The following is a 16,014-nucleotide window of genomic DNA, read 5'->3' on the forward strand; positions in this document are numbered from 1 at the left end:
AGGTGACCACCGCCGTGCTACCCTGCGAGCCACCTAAGAACAGAATGCAGAATTAAACAAAATGTAGCATTTTCGCTCTTACACTTTTATGTATTAGCGACCATAATGGCATAATGAAGAACCTCTCAGAATAACAATACATCCCACGAGCAGTCAAAGTCAAAAGCGACTGTGCTTTGGCGACACACCTTTCAAGCCTCCATAAGGTGTCATTAGACGCGCTGTGACACGCCGAGTTGGACCCGAGCCGCTTTATCAAATCAGAGACAAGGATTCGGTCTTCGCGACCATTCGCGCCCCCGAGTCTCTTATTCCCATTCCACTCCAGCGTTAACTTCCAGCGACCACCCCCCACCGGATTCCTCAGTGTCCTGACACCCACCCCCATCCCCTTAAGAGTCCAAGCGATCTTCCGGAGCAGGCGCTCATTCGGCCAGCCGCCGCTGAAGAGTTTTGAATTCGGGCCAAAGTTTTGGTGCCAGCGGTAAAGTTTCGTCAGAGAGGACGAAGTCGCGCCCGCGACACAAGGCAGTTCTGCGAGAAGGTAACGCGACTTTCATTTTATCTGATTAAAAAAAAATCTGATTTGATAGGGGCAGGAAAAGTAAACTACACCCGCCCTCGACACGCTTACTAGCCGGTGAAGGCTGCAGCTGCTGGTGGTGGTGGTGGTGGTGAGTGAGTGGGTGGTTAGCGTAGCAGAAACTCGGCCACTTGGCTGTCGACCGGAGGAGTGATTTCGTGTTGCAACCTGCACAGGTGGGAGTTGGGAAGTAAAATATAAATCAGGTGTTCATGAACTCGTCAGCGTGCGGACTGCGGCGACCTGCGCCCCGTAATATCCGAGAGGATGTCAGCTTGTGCTTAATCCGAGAAGAGCCGGGAAGACGATTCGCTTCTAAGGCGCCGTGTAATGAGAGATGGACAAGTGAAGTCGGCTAAAGTTCCGTCTATCGCTCCATCGTCCCTTTCTTTGATAGCCACGACGTGCGAGCAAATGTTAATTAGCTGGCAAGAAAGAACATTTCTGGAATATGTATTAGCAGGTAAAATACGAACGGCCGGGAATTCACAAAAGTCTTAAAAAATCTTATCTATTATATAGTGCCTTTCATATGTGTGTGTGTGTGTGTATATATATATATATATATATATATATATATATATATATATATATGTATATATATATATATGTATGTATGTATGTATAATCCTACCAACTACGCTAAAATATCTATTTTATGGTGTCTTTCATATCTAATGTGACAAGGCGGGGGCGTCACTGAGCCCCAAAGTTTTCACACAATCACATCAAAGACATCTCCAGGTTCATCAGTTCTTTTTATTAAATACAATACCATTACAAACAACAAAACAAGTAAAGATAATGTTCAGCCCTTCCCTGTCCTTCCACTCCTCCGGATGAGTGTTGTCCCCTGCCTCCCGACTCTAACTCTCTGAGTGAAATGAGTTGCCTTTTTTACGTTGAACCTGGGAGTACTTCTGAGGCTACAGCAATGCATGACGGAAACACGTACAGATCATGAAGAAAGCAGGGGCATCCTCTCTCAGCAGCACCCAATGACTCAGACAAGGCTGCTCTCCTGAAACCCAAATTCCACGCAACACTATGTGTGTCCAAAATCGGACTAGTCCAGAGGGGCGCTGCCACCTCTAATAGGAAGGGATGAACTGTTCTAGTTTTGCAAACTTGCCCAGTCCATCCATTATTCTTTTATCCTGCTGTAAGGATCACAAACCATCCTGGCTGAGTAAGTCGTGTTTCTCCGTCTTAGTCCAAATTGACAGTCCAACTGTTAAGATATGTTCAATATCTATTATATAGTGCCTTTCATTATCTATATGTTTGTCTATCTATCAACTAGGCAAGCTAAAACTAACCTGTTTCATGGGTTTCCTCCCACAGCCCTGAAATGTATTGGGTTAATTGGTAACTCCAAATTGCCCCCTTGTGCCCGGTGTTTGTTCCTGGGGTAGCTAAGTGCCTTTCATACCTGTTGTAGATAACACAGCTGACAAGTTACATCTTATTTCTGTGTATTACTTAATTGAACTCCTATAAAGGTCTATCTATCTATCTATCTATCATATAGTGCCTTTCATATCTATCTATCTATCTATCTATCTATCTATCTATCTATCTATCTATCTATCTATCTATCTATCTATCTCTCTCTCATCTATCCATTCAGTTTGTAGCCAGCACATGGTGAGCACCAACCTTGGACAGGGTGCCATTAAGCAGTGCTCATGCATTTTATGTGAACTACAGCTTTAAAAACAAAGGCACCAAAGTGGCTCCTCAGAGCGATGCCATGGGGGGCGGCGAGTGTCGAACTCCGATCCTGGACGGCTGCAGGTTTTCACTCCATTGCTCAATACCTGCCGCTTACTACTGATAATGAATCACATTTCCGTTCACTTATTTGGCTGACGCTTTTATACAAAACAACTTAATAACGCATTTCAGAGATCCGTCCACATGTCTTGTAAACCTGCTTTATCCTGAGTGGGGGGCACAGGGAAGCCGCAGCCTTTCCTAGCAATCGTAGGGCTTGAGACCGGATCAGGGTGCCAGTCCACCTAGCTTGCATGTTTTTGGACTATTTAGCAGGAAACTCGTGCAGCCATGGAGAGAACATGCAAACTCCATGCAGTAGGTATCTGGAACGTGAACCCCGGCGTCCTTGCTGTGTGCCAGCGTCTTTACCGCTGTGCCACCCTTGAGAGATTTCTTTTTGTTTTTCATTGAAGCACAGGTAGGTGAAGCGACTGACTCGTGGCCACTTGGTGTCAGTAGTGGGATTTGAACCCCAAACCCTTAGCTGCTAAGCCACATTTTCTTTTCTTCTTCACTCAACTCTCTTTTTTTTTTAAGACTCGGAAGCCTTACTTGCTTTATTTTAGCTTTGGTCAGCAACTGAATAATCACGATACGCAACGCTAGCCGGATTTCTTGGGCGCCCCCAGCAGAGGACACGTCCAGTTAAGGAGAGTGGCACAGAAAGTGCTAAATGTGAGCTGCCAGTGATGTAAGGCGCTATATGAGAGTGCGTCATGTGGAGTGTTTGCTTGTTCTGCTGTAATCAATGCAGGGCAGCCCCCCCCATTTATTTAGATTTTCTAATCAGTTTAGTTATAGATTTGCCCCCAAACCCGCTGACGTTGTCTTCTTTGATTTCCACCATGTCAATGATTTATTTCTGGCTTATAAATGACGGTCATTTATTAACTTCCATGCCTTCTTTATTTTTTTTTTTCCTTCAGTGCCCACCCCTGGACATGTCCACCCCCAGCGGCCTGGACCTGGCGCATCTCCTGCCCCCCACCACCTTGACTCGCTTGGCCCAGGACTGGCTGGCCGAAGATGTCACGCACTTTGACCCCGCTGGAATGTGCGTGGGGGCAGGGCCGCAGACGGCCACCCTTCTGTGTAAGGAGCCTGGCAGCGTGCTGGCAGGGGTGCCCTTTTTCAATGCTGTGTTTGGAGTGCTGGGTTGCCAGGTGGACTGGTTGTACCCAGAGGGGGCCGAGCTGGGGCCGGAGCAGGTGACCAGGGTGGCCGTAGTCCACGGGCCAGCCCGTAACATCCTCCTGGGTGAGCGGTCGGCCCTTAATTGCCTGGCCAGAGCTTCGGGGATCGCCACCCGGGGTCGGCAGCTGGCGAGCGTGGCCAGGAAGGCAGCATGGAAAGGCAGCGTGGCGGGCACACGCAAAACGACACCTGGCTTCCGTCTAGTGGAGAAATATGCCATGTTAGTCGGGGGGGTGGCCACACACCGCTGTGACCTGAGCAGCCTGGTGATGCTGAAGGACAACCACGTGTGGGCCTGTGGTGGCATTGCACAGGTAGGTGAGGTTGGTGCCCCCATTTTCCTCCCTGTGCCTTTGGGCATCGCCACTCTCATCTTATCTGCTGTCTCTCTAGGCCGTCCAGGACGTGCGCCAGGTGTGCGGCTTCTCATCCAAGATCGAAGTGGAATGTCGCTCGGAGGACGAGGGGCGAGAGGCGGCACGGGCCGGTGCCGACATAGTCATGCTGGACAACTTCACCCCACAGGTAAGCCACCATCCTAGAGAAGTGAAAAGGTCCACCTGGCTGGCCACTCACCCCCCCGTATTATTTGTGTCTCAGACGCTGCACACGGTGGCCCGGACCCTCAAGCAGGACTTCCCCTCCGTACTGATCGAGGCGAGTGGAGGGATCACTCCCGAGACGCTCTCGGCCTTCTTCTCCCCTTCGGTGGACATCATCTCCCTCGGCTGCATCACCCAGGGCTGCCCGGTGGTCGACTTCTCGCTGAAGATCCAGTGCCCCCAGAGGAGCCACAGTGGCACTGCCCGCCGGGAAAATGGGGTCCCTTGTGGCACCGTGGACGACCATGGCATCACCACTGTGCCTTCTGGCCCCCCGGCTGCCCGGAGAGACTTTGCATTCTGAGCTCAACATTGCACTGGGGGGCGTGGGGGGCAGAGCCCCCGAATGCACAGCACACCCCCCCAATCCCGAAGTGACCAAACCTGAATCTTGTGTGGCAATAAAAATGTGTAGCTTTTCAGTGGCTGGCTCCCTGTGCCCAAATGGTGAAGCCCATCCATCATGGTGGTCTCTTCACCTTTGGCCTAACGTTGTTACAATGCTTGACTGAAAGTTCTCATCTTGGAGATACTGGGGGGATGTCGTAGGGCGGATGGACTTTATCTATCAGACTGCTAGGGCATCTCTAGCTACGCGAGTACTGACCGGAGAACGAGAGATGGAGGGGTACGGTCAGGTGGGTGAGCAGCCAGCGTTCATAGGGTTGACCAGAGCCTCCCATGGGAGCTCACCTGACATCCCCTTTCAGTTTAAGCTAACCAGTAATACAGAATGGGGGCTCTCAAGAGACTGAGCGAGGGTCCCGAGATCCAGGCCTTTAATGACCACTTGGGCACCACAGCAGTGGAGAGTGTCGACCTCGTCGAGGGGTTTAGTGATCGCAGCAGTGGCATTCATGTCTCCTATAAAGTCAGTAGACGGGTTGGGAGAGCATGGGGGGCCATGTGGGGTGTGTGTCCCCCCGAGAAATCTCAGCATAAGGACTTTAGAGTCATTGTGAGACATGGATGCTGTCCAGTGACCCGAGATAAAGACTGGACTCCTGGGTCTCTCTGGAGGGTCCTTGGGCACCGCTGGTGTGACTTTGTGTCAAATGAGTCACATGACCTGCATTGCGAGGGAGCGTCAGTTACGGCTCCATGCCCACGTGCCGCCATTACCCTCCAGTGCGAAGGACCCTCATTGGTGAGGCTAAGGGGACGCCCATGTGACACCTGGCTGCAACAGATAGATGGGTGTTGCTGGACTGCGTGTTTGCCTGGGGGGTTGCCAACTGTTTCGTCATGTGGTGGGTGCGGCAACACTCTGTCCCCGTGCATGCCCCCCAACCTGACCTGTATAGAGGATGGACCAGACAGACATCTCTAACTGGGCAGCAGTTCCAGTTTAGGACTGACCTGTCCACACCAGACACTGATTCCCTTTAAAGTCAGAAGACATAAGTGAAAGGAAGTGGGCTAGACCACCCTGAGCAGTGATGGGTCCCACCTGCCCTTTCAAACTTGTCTTCTCGCGGACCTCGCTGAGATACCAGATGAGGGTCTACTGGTTTTGGCTTTGTTTTTTTTTTTTTTGGTGGTCTCGCTTAGTTTAGCCCAACCCATACTTACTGTAGGTGACACCACTGGCCCCTCTTTGACTTCTCCCATTGAGGTGGTCTACGCTCAGGCTGAAGGTTAGCAGGGATTTCAGGAAATAAACAAGACGGGCCCCCCCACAGCTGCTGGACATGACATGAACACCAGGACTGACCACAAATGTTAAGGCTGATGATCTCAATGGAGGACAGAGCCAACTGACTGGGCTCTAAAGCCACCATCTGTGGTCCACGGCAACTTGGGAGGGGGTCACACTCCTCAGACACCCCCCTCCCTCCTGGGAAGATCTGTGCCAGGGTCCCGTTACCGGCCGCACTGTAGCTCTAGGGGGATTGTTATGGCAGTGGGACACTGGAGCAGCGCTTTACTGTCACCGTACAATTGTGGAGGGTCCATAGGAGCATTTTGTGAACTTGGAGAAGGCACACGTCCACGTCCCTCAGGAGGGGGCACCTGGCCCACCGGAGTGAAAGCTTGGTTTGCATTGGCAGCAGTCAGTCAGACTCCATCCACAGTGTGTTGGAGTTTAAGTAGCGCAGGGTCTTCTTCATGAGGGAGGAACGGAGATTTACCCTCTCACCCCCAAAGGACGGCCGCTGCTCTACCCAATGGCTGATGAGGATTTGGGGGTACAAGTGGACAGGCCTCTCCTGCTGCCATTGAAATCTGAATTGCACTCCGAAAGGGCAGCAGGGCTGGTCACACAGGCTGGCCACTTCCTCTTGCTGGTGGCCTCAGCTGGACCAAACGACTGCTTACCTGACCCCCAATGTCCAGGCAATGAGCACACTGGACCCTGGGGAAGATCTGATTTGACCTGTTTTGATCTCCGCCACAGGCAGGTCACCCCCCTCTAAAGAGGCTAAGCAGACCAGGCCTCTCCAGCTGCCGGACACGGCATGAGCAGCAAGACTGACCGGAAGCGTGGCCTTCATCTTGCTAAACATGGACCACAGAAAGTAGCAGATACAAGCAGAGAGGTCTCTCCGGCCGGCCAGCAGGACTGACCAGAAAAGCAGGCGTGACCACCCATGAGAAGGTCCGGCCGGCCAAACAGGCAAACCTCTCGAGTGGCCTCGGGGTCTGAATTGGACACAGCGTGAGAGCAGCAGGACTGACCAGAAAAGCAAGCTTTACCTGTCACAAGGGCCACCACCAATGTGACACTCGAGGTAGAGGGTGGTCTTAGGAGGGCCACCAATGTGACACTTTAAACAGTAAGGGGGTAGAGGGTGGACCCCACAGACACCTCGAAGTGGGCAGTAGTGTTAGTTTAGCATTGACCTGACCAGACCAGACATGGATATCCCAAATTTAATTTTGGTCAAAACACAAAGAAAAGGGAGTGGACCAGACCACCATGGATGGAGACAAGTTAGATCTGACCTTCTCAACACGTCTTCTCTCTTTGACCACAGTGAGATACTGAATGTGAAGATGCCAGCTTTGGCTTTGAGCTGACCAGTCCCATTTTCTGGTGGCCTCACAAATTTTGACAAGTCCACTACTTACCTGACCCCAATGTCCAAGGCATGATGCCACCACTGGACCTCTCACACTGCTCTGTCCAAAGGTTAATGGAGAGGACAGGACTCCTTAGCTGTCTTTTAGTTAATGAACTGGACACAAGGGTCAACCAACACAAAACATAACATTTGGTTTAATCTGACCGGTGTGCAGTAAGGAGGTAGATGGTGGACTCCACAGACATCTCCAACTGGGTGCTAGCGTTGGTTTAGGATTGAGCTGAGCTGACAAGACATTACATTTAAACTGAGGGCAACCAGTCATACAGGAAAGGAAGTGGACCAGACCACCATGGGCAGGAGTAGGTCCGACTTGACATCTTCTCAACACGTCTTCTCTCTTTGACCACAATGAGATATTGGATGTGGAGATACTAGGGTTGGCGTTGAGCTGACTAGTCCCATTTACTGGTGGCCTCATGTAGTTGGACCAGTCAGCTGCTTATCTAACCCCAATGTCCAAGACATGAGCACCACTGGACCTCTGACACAGGCAGGCCACAACGCCCTGTTCAAAGCTTAATGGGGATATTAGGGGACACAAAGAGATGGGTCAGTATGACCAGCAGGACTGACCAGAAAAGCCACTCTAAACAGTAAGGGGTTAGAGGGTGGACCCCACAGACACCTCCAACGGGGCGGTAGTGTTGGTTTAGGATTGACCTGACCAGACCAGTCACGGATGTCCTAAATTTAATTTTAGTCAAGGAGAGTGGACCAGACCACCATGGGCACAGATAAGTTGGAGCCGACCTTCTCAACATCTCTCCTCTCTTTGACCACAATGAGATACTGGAAGTGAAGATGCCAGCTTTGGCTTTCACCCCACTGGACCAGCTTGGACCACAAGCAGTCCGATCGCCCCCCAAGGAAGTGAACCCCAACAGCCAATCAAGTTGGATTTGGACCGACCGACCACAAAACTCACAACACACAAATAAGAATCAACACTGTTAATATATTTCTTCTGGTCATAATTATTAATAAAACAACAAAACCAAAGTCTCTTTGCTTCAACACATGGAATGCATTTTTGTAAACTGAAGGGGGTCTCTTTGCAGGGGTTCCCCTAAATTTACCCCTTGCAATGCTAACTGGAAGGGTTTGCGGGTGTTAAGAAGAAAAAAAAAAAAAGGCGGACATTATTAATAGTAATATACAGAAGGCTTCATATTTATATATATTTATATATAACATGTATATATTAGTTTTTTTGTTGTCATGACATATTATTAACAGATGGTGGCGCTCTAACACACCTCTTCTTTTATTTTTGGCGATCACACTGATCCATCATTTCAACACACACATAATTAAGTAAGTAAAAGCCCCTCCTTGTTCTGAGCCCACGCCCACACCTTAGGGAGGGTGGGTGTGTGGGTGGGCGAGTCGTTCTGTGTAAACTGTGCAGTTATCAATTAGAATGGTGGGGGGGGCGCCTCTGCATTCTCTGACATGTACCCCCACAGGAGTGCTCTGTTTAGAACGATCAAGTTTGCATATACCCATGAAGCACCACCCCCCTCTCACGAAACTAGAGGGCTAGTTAATATTCATGATCTATTTTGCATATGTAGCAGCCCCTCCTTCCTCCATAAACGCAGTGCACTTTTAGTTAATATTAATTACACACTTTATACATTTGGACAGAGGGTGCAGTCCCTTGCAAGAGCCCCACCTTGTAAGAAAAATAAAATAAAAACCAAAAAAAAAAAAACCCCCAAAATGATACCCTACTGTCTCCTGCCTGCAGGGGGTGCACCAAACAGGATAAATGACGCAGCATCCACAGTCCTCGGGTTCCTATGGTTAGGTGGGGTGGAAACTTTACCTTTTGAGTTTTTTTTTTTTTATTTGCATTCGTCAAGGAGATATGTTTAAAAGGGAGGATAGGATACCTGAGAAATGTTTTTGGCATTGAACCCCAGGGGCACAAGTCCTGTCCAGAGAACAGAAAGCATGCACGGTGGGCACGAGCTTCTCACAGGCTGCCACTAGGGGGCGTGCAGCTCTTCTTTATTCCACACCACTTTGCAAGGCCGACTCTCTCTCGATATTTGGCCCTGCACGAGGTCGGGGATGTGATGGAATTCACGCACCCCTCCTATACAATCCCCCCAAAACCAGTTAGGGTCCGCTGGTAACTGTTAAAACTTTGCGAGAACCCATCGCTTAGGAGTGCAAGTAAAAAAAAAAAAAAAAAAGTTTCCAAAAGACGCCACTTTAAAGTGTGTAACTCTGTAAACACAAACTGGTGTCGCTCTTAACGGGACGGGGGGGGTTACCCCCCTTGAAAGTTCTTCCCATTTTCGAGCAGAGTTCGAATTTTCCAATATGCCAAACGGTGGCATGACTGATTGAAAGGGTGGAACGCCCCCCCCCCCAAAAAATATTAAATTAACTTTTAAACAATAAAACAAACAAATCTCGCAGTTCTGCTTTTTAAATACTGAACAACTCCCCCCACATCCACCCCCCCAATCAAACCCCCAGAATTCTGGGTTTTCAGCAAAAACTGGAAGACCCTGTTTTGGGTGCCTGGAATTTGGGACCCTTGAGGTTAAGGGGGCATGAGGTGCCTTGTCATTAAAATACCCTATCGGATTTTGGAGGCGGGGTGCGGTTAAGATTGGCAAATCCAGTTTCAGCGGGGCCACCACCTCCCCAAATTCAGCGGCACTCTCTCATACCCCCCCAGTTCAATTTAAGCCAGCCAGTACCCTCAACCCCCAACCCCCGCCCCCACCCCAGAGTGGTCGGTCTCACGCCCACCCCAACCCCTTCTGAGCTCAAGAAAGCACTGCTCTCCGGGTGCGTCAGTCCAAATCCAGTTCAGTCCCAGCGTTTTTACATCTCTGATCCAGTTTTTGTGGTTTTCGTGCTTAGTTCACACCAGTAGTTCACATTATTTTTATTTGTCCCCCAAAAGTTTTTGGAAAATTTTCTCACAAGTCAAAAATGTGCTGTGGCTGCCGCCCATTTGTCCGATATTGGAACGCATGTCTCTAGTCTGTCCTGGTCACATGGCAGAAGGAGAGCCGTCATCGGGGAGAGAGTGAGAATGCTGGGGTGGGGAAGACCAAGGGCATCCAAAGGAAGTGGGCAGAGTGGCCACGTTCCGGACCTCCTAGTTCAGCAGGTTTTGTGACAGAGCAGGTCCACACATCCCCATCTGGGTGAGAAAGCTGATTCAATAGGTTCCAAGGATAATAAGGAGGAAGAAGACGATGACGACATCTGGAATTGGGCAAGCAACCGGTTTGGAATGTCACACAATTCCTTGGCAAATCGAGGTTCCTGGGATTAGACGCAGCATTGTGAATGAACTCGGGGTGACAGTGCGAGCTCAAAATCAAGTAGGGATTGCTTCCCCATGTCACTCGATGCAGTGGCAACTTTCAGCACGGAAAAAGCCCAGATAAGGTGCACAAGGAATTGCTCCCGGCATCACACAAAACTATTGGGAATGATGAGAGTCTGATTAGACTCCCTACGGTAGGTCTGAAGAACATTGGGAATCGCTTCTTGGAGTCGTTTAGTTCCCTGAAGGAATCACACCTGTTGAGATGTTTAAGAATCCAATTAAGAGATCCTCCGGAGTCTCCGATTCCAGGGCTCACACTCGTAAACGGTTGTGCAAAAACTGGAGCTCCCCAGGTTGACGCGGCTTACGCCGGCTGGAAGGAGATTCTGATTGAAATTTAAGGTTTTAAGGTCAGTAGTGATGGGGGGGTGTTTGTAGGAAGCAGCGAAATCCCTCGTGGAGTGGGAGACAACAGGCAACAAACTTCAGATTTTCTACGGCACAAAATAAGAGGAGGATAAAAATCGTATCCAAAATGGAGATCTGCTCGGGAAGCTTGTGCTCTCTGTTGTTCAAAGGGGATACCCCTGGATCTTGGTGTTTTGTGTTCTGAGGGAGCTGTAAGCCTAATTCCAAAAAGTTATTTGCGGGAAGGCTGCAATTCCCGTAGCAGCTGTCTGGGAGACTTACACCCGACACAAGTCCTTCCCCCTACATCTTCCTATAACACCAGGCTCTCCACAGCCAAGTAGCCATGTGGAGATGTGAACCCAAAGAGGTGGAATACGTCTGTTCCATCCCCACATTTCCTTTGCTGTGCAGCCGGGAGGGGAAGGATAAGACGTCCAAGGCTATATCGCCCTCCAGCCATGCAGTGGGTCATTACGAACCAGCACCACTCACTGCCCACCCCGTCTCACTCTCTTCCCCGCTTATCCAGATCAAAGGTAGGCTTCCTTCACGGTGCTTGAAGCAGCCTGTGCTCGTTCTGCCTTCTCAGGTGCAGAGGGGTGTACCCCGGTAGAAGTGTCACGAACGCCCTTCTCAGGGTCTTCTTTGCTAATCGCTCCTGTAGGTAAAGCGCTGGAGCTGGGTGCCGAGGAGGACGAGGCTCCATTCTCCATTTTTTCTTTCTCCTTGTCCTTCTCTTTGTCTTTCTTCTTAGCTGAAGGTCGTCGCTCCTGCTGCTTCTTCTTCTCTTTGGCCTCCTCTTTGGCTCTCTCCTTGGCTAGCTTTTTCTCTCGCTCCTTCTCCATCTTCTCCCGCTCCTTCTCCTCCTTCTCTCTCTGCTTCTCCCTCTCCTTTTCCTTCTTGCGCTCCTCCTTGGACTTCTTGGTGGTATTCTGCACCCCATCGGCTGGCAGAGAGCCGACCAGCGGCGCATTGTTAGCCATAGGCGAGGGAAGGGAAGGCCGCAGCCCTTCTGAAACAACCTGGGGGCTTGGGGTGGGATTTTGGGAGACCTTTGGTGGGGAAGAAGAGAACGCCGAGGGGATGACAGTCAGGTTACTCACAGAGTGTGAGGGAGACACGGTACCACTGATTCCCCGGAGGCTGCCATACGGCTCGCTCTTCTGCTTCCAGTGATCCTCTTTAGAGCGCCGGAGCCCCGGTAGACTGAGCATGCTGGAACTGGTCCGCAGTGGGTAGCCCCCAAGACTCCCTGACCTTTGCCGCTCTTCAAAGATGGCGTGTGCTCCGTGCAGACGTCGTGAACGTTTGAGCTGGAATTCGCCCCGAGACTCTAGCCACTTTTTCTCCTGGACCACCCTCTCCCGCTCAATCACGGACTCTGTCACCGTCAGGGAGATGACCTAGGAGAAGAGAGGAGAAGGCGATGAGTTGAAAAGCTTGCACGCTGCAAGTTCAGTTTAAATAACGACCCAGGACAGGAAACGGATTGTGGGTGCATTGTCGGATACAACCTTCCACGTGCAACTACCCGAAGGGACAAATTTCAAAGAGCCAAAGGCCTCGTGTAAATTGGGGGATACGGGTATAAGTGTGCAGCGCCATTAGAACAACTCTTACCAGAACAGGCCATTTAGCCCAACGAGCATCCCTGTATAATTTGAAAGACGTCAATCAAATCACTTCTTAATTTCCATTGACATAAAGTGAAAACATTCGACTCATTCAATGTTTCCTCATAACTCATCCCCTGCAGTCTTCTGATCAATCTACTCGCTCTTCTCTGGACTTTCCCCACCACTGCTATGTCTTTTGTTGTAATATGGAGACCATGACAGTACACAGGACTCCAGCTGAGGCCCACCAGGCGTGTTATAAGCATAACCTGCCTTTGGCTTGGACTCCACACATCGCGATATACAACCGGACGGCCAATCAGCCTTCTTGACTGCTTCAGTACGTTGTCGTCCTTGACGAGTCCATTACGACTCCTTGGTCCTTCTTATGGGATGTGCTTTCAAGTTTAAGACCTCCCATTGTGTATTCAGATCTAACATTTCTCCTTCCTACATACTGCATGTTAACACTTTACATTACTTAATTACTTACTGGGGTGTTGTACCGTGTTAGCCATTATGAATGTAGTGAAAAGTCAAGCAAAATGACACCTTTTTACCTGAAGAAGGGGCCCGAGTTGCCTCGAAAGCTTGCATATTGTAATCTTTTTAGTTAGCCAATAAAAGGGGTCATTTTGCTCGACTTTTCACTACATAAATTTAATCAGCCGCAAATCTGCCTGTATACTGTAATCTGTAAGAGTTTATCTAATACTTGATGATCTGCCTTTCCACCTAAGTGCAAACCAGCCAGAAGCCATACCACAGGGAGTACTTGGATGGGAGAACATCCAGGAAAAAGCTTAGGTGAGTGTATATTATATATATATATATATATATATATATATATATATATATATATATATATATATATATATATATATATATATATCTCCAAATACCACTGACTCACTAATCACAAAATCTCCCGAACCATGGGGACTTGGGACTAGAAATTTGGAGTGTAGGTAACCCTTTGCCCATAGGTGCTCGCTAAGAAATGGTTTTAAAGATTTCGTGGTCCAAGTACGAAATTTCGTATAGTTTTACTTCACAGATTTAGACATTCCGTTGATTTTGCGACATTCTCATTGCGCCAAGTATCAGAGCTCGCTTGCGGTACCGATTTATTAACGCGAATCCGAGAGAGACTCATCAGGCCGCGGGGCCTTCCTCATTCACGTGTCTGCCTCGGGGCGTAACCTTAACAACGCTTAGTTAACGAACGAGAGAACTACTTCACGGATTTAGATCATATTTTTTTGTCTATAATTTGCTTGAACATTCCGGTTGATTTTGTGACTTCTCTCATCATGCCAATAATCAGAGTTCACTTGCAGGAGTGATGTATTCACGCTAATCCGAGACAGAGGCTGCTGTTGTTGTAAACGCTTAGGGGCACAGTGGTGGATCTGAGGCTAGGGATCTGTGCTGGCAATTGGAAGGTTGCCGGTTCGAAGCCCGTAAAATCGTCAAAAGTGACTCTACTATGTTGGACCCTTGATCAAGGCCATGCAAATGCTCCGCCCTGGCTATGATGTCAATCTCTATCTGGCCCTCCAACCTGCAGGGAAAAACCACTCCAGCCACCATAAAAAATCTCCCACTCTTCCATTCCACCTGAACTATTGTGGTGCGGAGGTGTCACCCGTCGCATGGCTGCACTCGGCTCTTAATCTGGGATCCCGAGTTAGTTTGTCATGTGGTGGGTGCGCCGCATCACCGCCTGCTCCTAACCCTCCTCTTTAAACGCTTGTCCTATTGTTTTGTGCAGTTTGCACCCTTCATTGTCTCCTAATAATGATAATTAAAACAAACAGAGCTGACAGCCAGCTAAAGAACACTGAATGATGAAAGGCTTCAATAGCTTTACCGTCAGACCCAATAATTAGTAGATAATAAATTAAACAACTAGAACACCTAGAAAAGTAGAATGAAAATCAGGGTGAAAATTGTTAAAAAAAAGTTGAAACATCCCCTTATAAGTGCTTAGTATATTTTAATAAAAATGTGCCAAACTTAGTTTTGTTATTTCTCCATTGACTCCAAAACAGCAAAACAAAAACCTGCAGCCACAGTGGGTCACCAGGACAGAGTTTTGGAAATACTGACCTAGCATACAAGTTAATACCCATTTTGTTATTAATGTCTAACAACACTATTTTACAAAATAGTTTAAACAGGCAGGGAATATAATGTGAAATAAAATCTAATTTTCAAAGGAAAGTAAGCTCCTCAGAAGAGTACCATCAGTGATCATGGGCCAGTTATCGACTTAATTACCTGTATATATCCTTTCCTTTCTTTCTGGTTTGTTTGAAACTACTTTGGTGCATCCCTTGAAACTGGAGAAAATGCCAACATGGCTGAACTGGGTAGGGGGGCTTTGGGAGATTGTGTCTCAGCTGTTTTATTGGTAAGTCAGGGGCAAAAGAGCCACAATACAAGGAGGTCTTCATGCTGCAGGCCATCTCTCTCTTTCTGTCTGCATTCTTCTACCCCGACGAGTCTCTCTCTCTCTCAGTGGCCATCGTATTTAGACAGGCCACACTTCCTGTTTCTGACACTCCATTCAAAGCCCAAGCGGGTGTAAAGACCAAGCCGGACCTGAAACCAGTCAACAGAGAGCCAACCTAGTAGCCTATTATTAAGTTGTATGATTTTAACCAACACTCTCACTTGTATTTTGCTTCAGTTCTGGGCTTATTATCTAATACACACATTTGAAACTCTCTCTCCAGCATGTTCTGGTACTCCGTCTTGTTGCCCGAGGTCACAGATATAAAAGACAGTGTACTTATTAGGAGGGCAGTAGCAGGAGTTTGAGGCATGTTGTTACAGTCTACGTAATAAAGAGTATAAAGGGGCCACCCTAGGAGCCCACCACGACAAAACAATCACTTCGTCCTAATCTTTTGCTTCTTGTGTTTGAGCCACACCACACCTTGAACTCGTTTCTTTTAGTTTGATCATTGACCTTTCACGTGGTACCTTTGGTAAACTATGCCCCCCTTATCATATGCTTCTGTTGCCGCCTCATACTTGTGAAACATGACCCTCCCTGTCTGATCCCATGTTGACCTATGATTTGCTAATACCCCTGCATCCCAGAACTGTGCAGTTGAATCCTTTCCTTAGCACAGGTGCCTTGTGGGTTGTCTACACACAGTAAGCGCAGTTACTTTTAAAATGGCCTGGCATTACATGTCCACTGTACAACCTGAACTCAACAGTGCTGTGTTCCCATTAGCCTCACTTTATGCACTGTGACTAGCGTCACCCCATGCATGGTGGGATATGGACTCAAAATCCTGACCCTTGACGAGAGTGCACTACTGGAATCAGGCTTGTGTGTGTGGCGCCCTCTAGGCTCACCTCGTGCACCAGCAGCTCCTCTCGCATGTAATCCGGGGGAATGTTGCGCAGCTTCTCCATGGTC

The 16,014-nt window shown here is 48.8% G+C and overlaps 2 protein-coding genes across 5 annotated transcripts; one reads left to right on the plus strand and one right to left on the minus strand.

Moving 5' to 3' along the window:
- The first annotated feature begins 248 nt into the window (after window positions 1-248).
- Window positions 249-4,841, plus strand: LOC120519892 (nicotinate-nucleotide pyrophosphorylase [carboxylating]-like). Of its 4 annotated transcripts, none has more exons than XM_039742650.1 (4): window positions 249-544; window positions 3,289-3,870; window positions 3,950-4,081; window positions 4,157-4,840. In XM_039742650.1, exons 2-4 carry the CDS (start codon window positions 3,304-3,306, stop codon window positions 4,460-4,462), a joined length of 1,005 nt encoding a protein of 334 aa, XP_039598584.1. In that variant the 5' UTR covers window positions 249-544; window positions 3,289-3,303; the 3' UTR covers window positions 4,463-4,840. The 4 variants fall into 4 exon arrangements, with proteins under 4 accessions (XP_039598584.1, XP_039598586.1, XP_039598585.1 ...); XM_039742652.1 differs by lacking the exon at window positions 249-544 and adding an exon at window positions 607-674 and having other exon boundaries at window positions 4,157-4,841; XM_039742651.1 differs by lacking the exon at window positions 249-544 and adding an exon at window positions 672-759 and having other exon boundaries at window positions 4,157-4,841.
- Window positions 4,842-8,182: 3,341 nt separating this feature from the next.
- On the minus strand, window positions 8,183-16,008 carry LOC120519891 (TBC1 domain family member 10B-like). The gene is made up of 2 exons (XM_039742648.1): window positions 15,951-16,008; window positions 8,183-12,362 (listed from the first exon to the last, which is right to left on the minus strand). The coding sequence occupies exons 1-2, from the start codon at window positions 15,975-15,977 to the stop codon at window positions 11,490-11,492; spliced, it is 900 nt and encodes a 299-aa protein (XP_039598582.1). The 5' UTR covers window positions 15,978-16,008; the 3' UTR covers window positions 8,183-11,489.
- Window positions 16,009-16,014: the final 6 nt, after the last annotated feature.

This window comes from Polypterus senegalus, unplaced genomic scaffold (genome assembly GCF_016835505.1).
Source record: "Polypterus senegalus isolate Bchr_013 unplaced genomic scaffold, ASM1683550v1 scaffold_3824, whole genome shotgun sequence".
Lineage (NCBI taxonomy): Eukaryota > Metazoa > Chordata > Cladistia > Polypteriformes > Polypteridae > Polypterus > Polypterus senegalus.

Bases quoted from the DNA above. Each gene is read 5' to 3' on its own strand.
- LOC120519891 (XM_039742648.1), bottom strand. From the start codon at position 15,977: ATGCGAGAGGAGCTGCTGGTGCACGAG. The intron at 12,363-15,950 runs GTGAGCCTAGAG...CTCTTCTCCTAG, and splicing joins AGGAGCTGCTGGTGCACGAG to GTCATCTCCCTGACGGTGAC.
- LOC120519892 (XM_039742650.1), top strand. From the start codon at position 3,304: ATGTCCACCCCCAGCGGCCTGGACCTGGCGCATCTCCTGCCCCCCACC. The intron at 3,871-3,949 runs GTAGGTGAGGTT...CTGTCTCTCTAG, and splicing joins CCTGTGGTGGCATTGCACAG to GCCGTCCAGGACGTGCGCCA. The intron at 4,082-4,156 runs GTAAGCCACCAT...TTTGTGTCTCAG, and splicing joins TGGACAACTTCACCCCACAG to ACGCTGCACACGGTGGCCCG.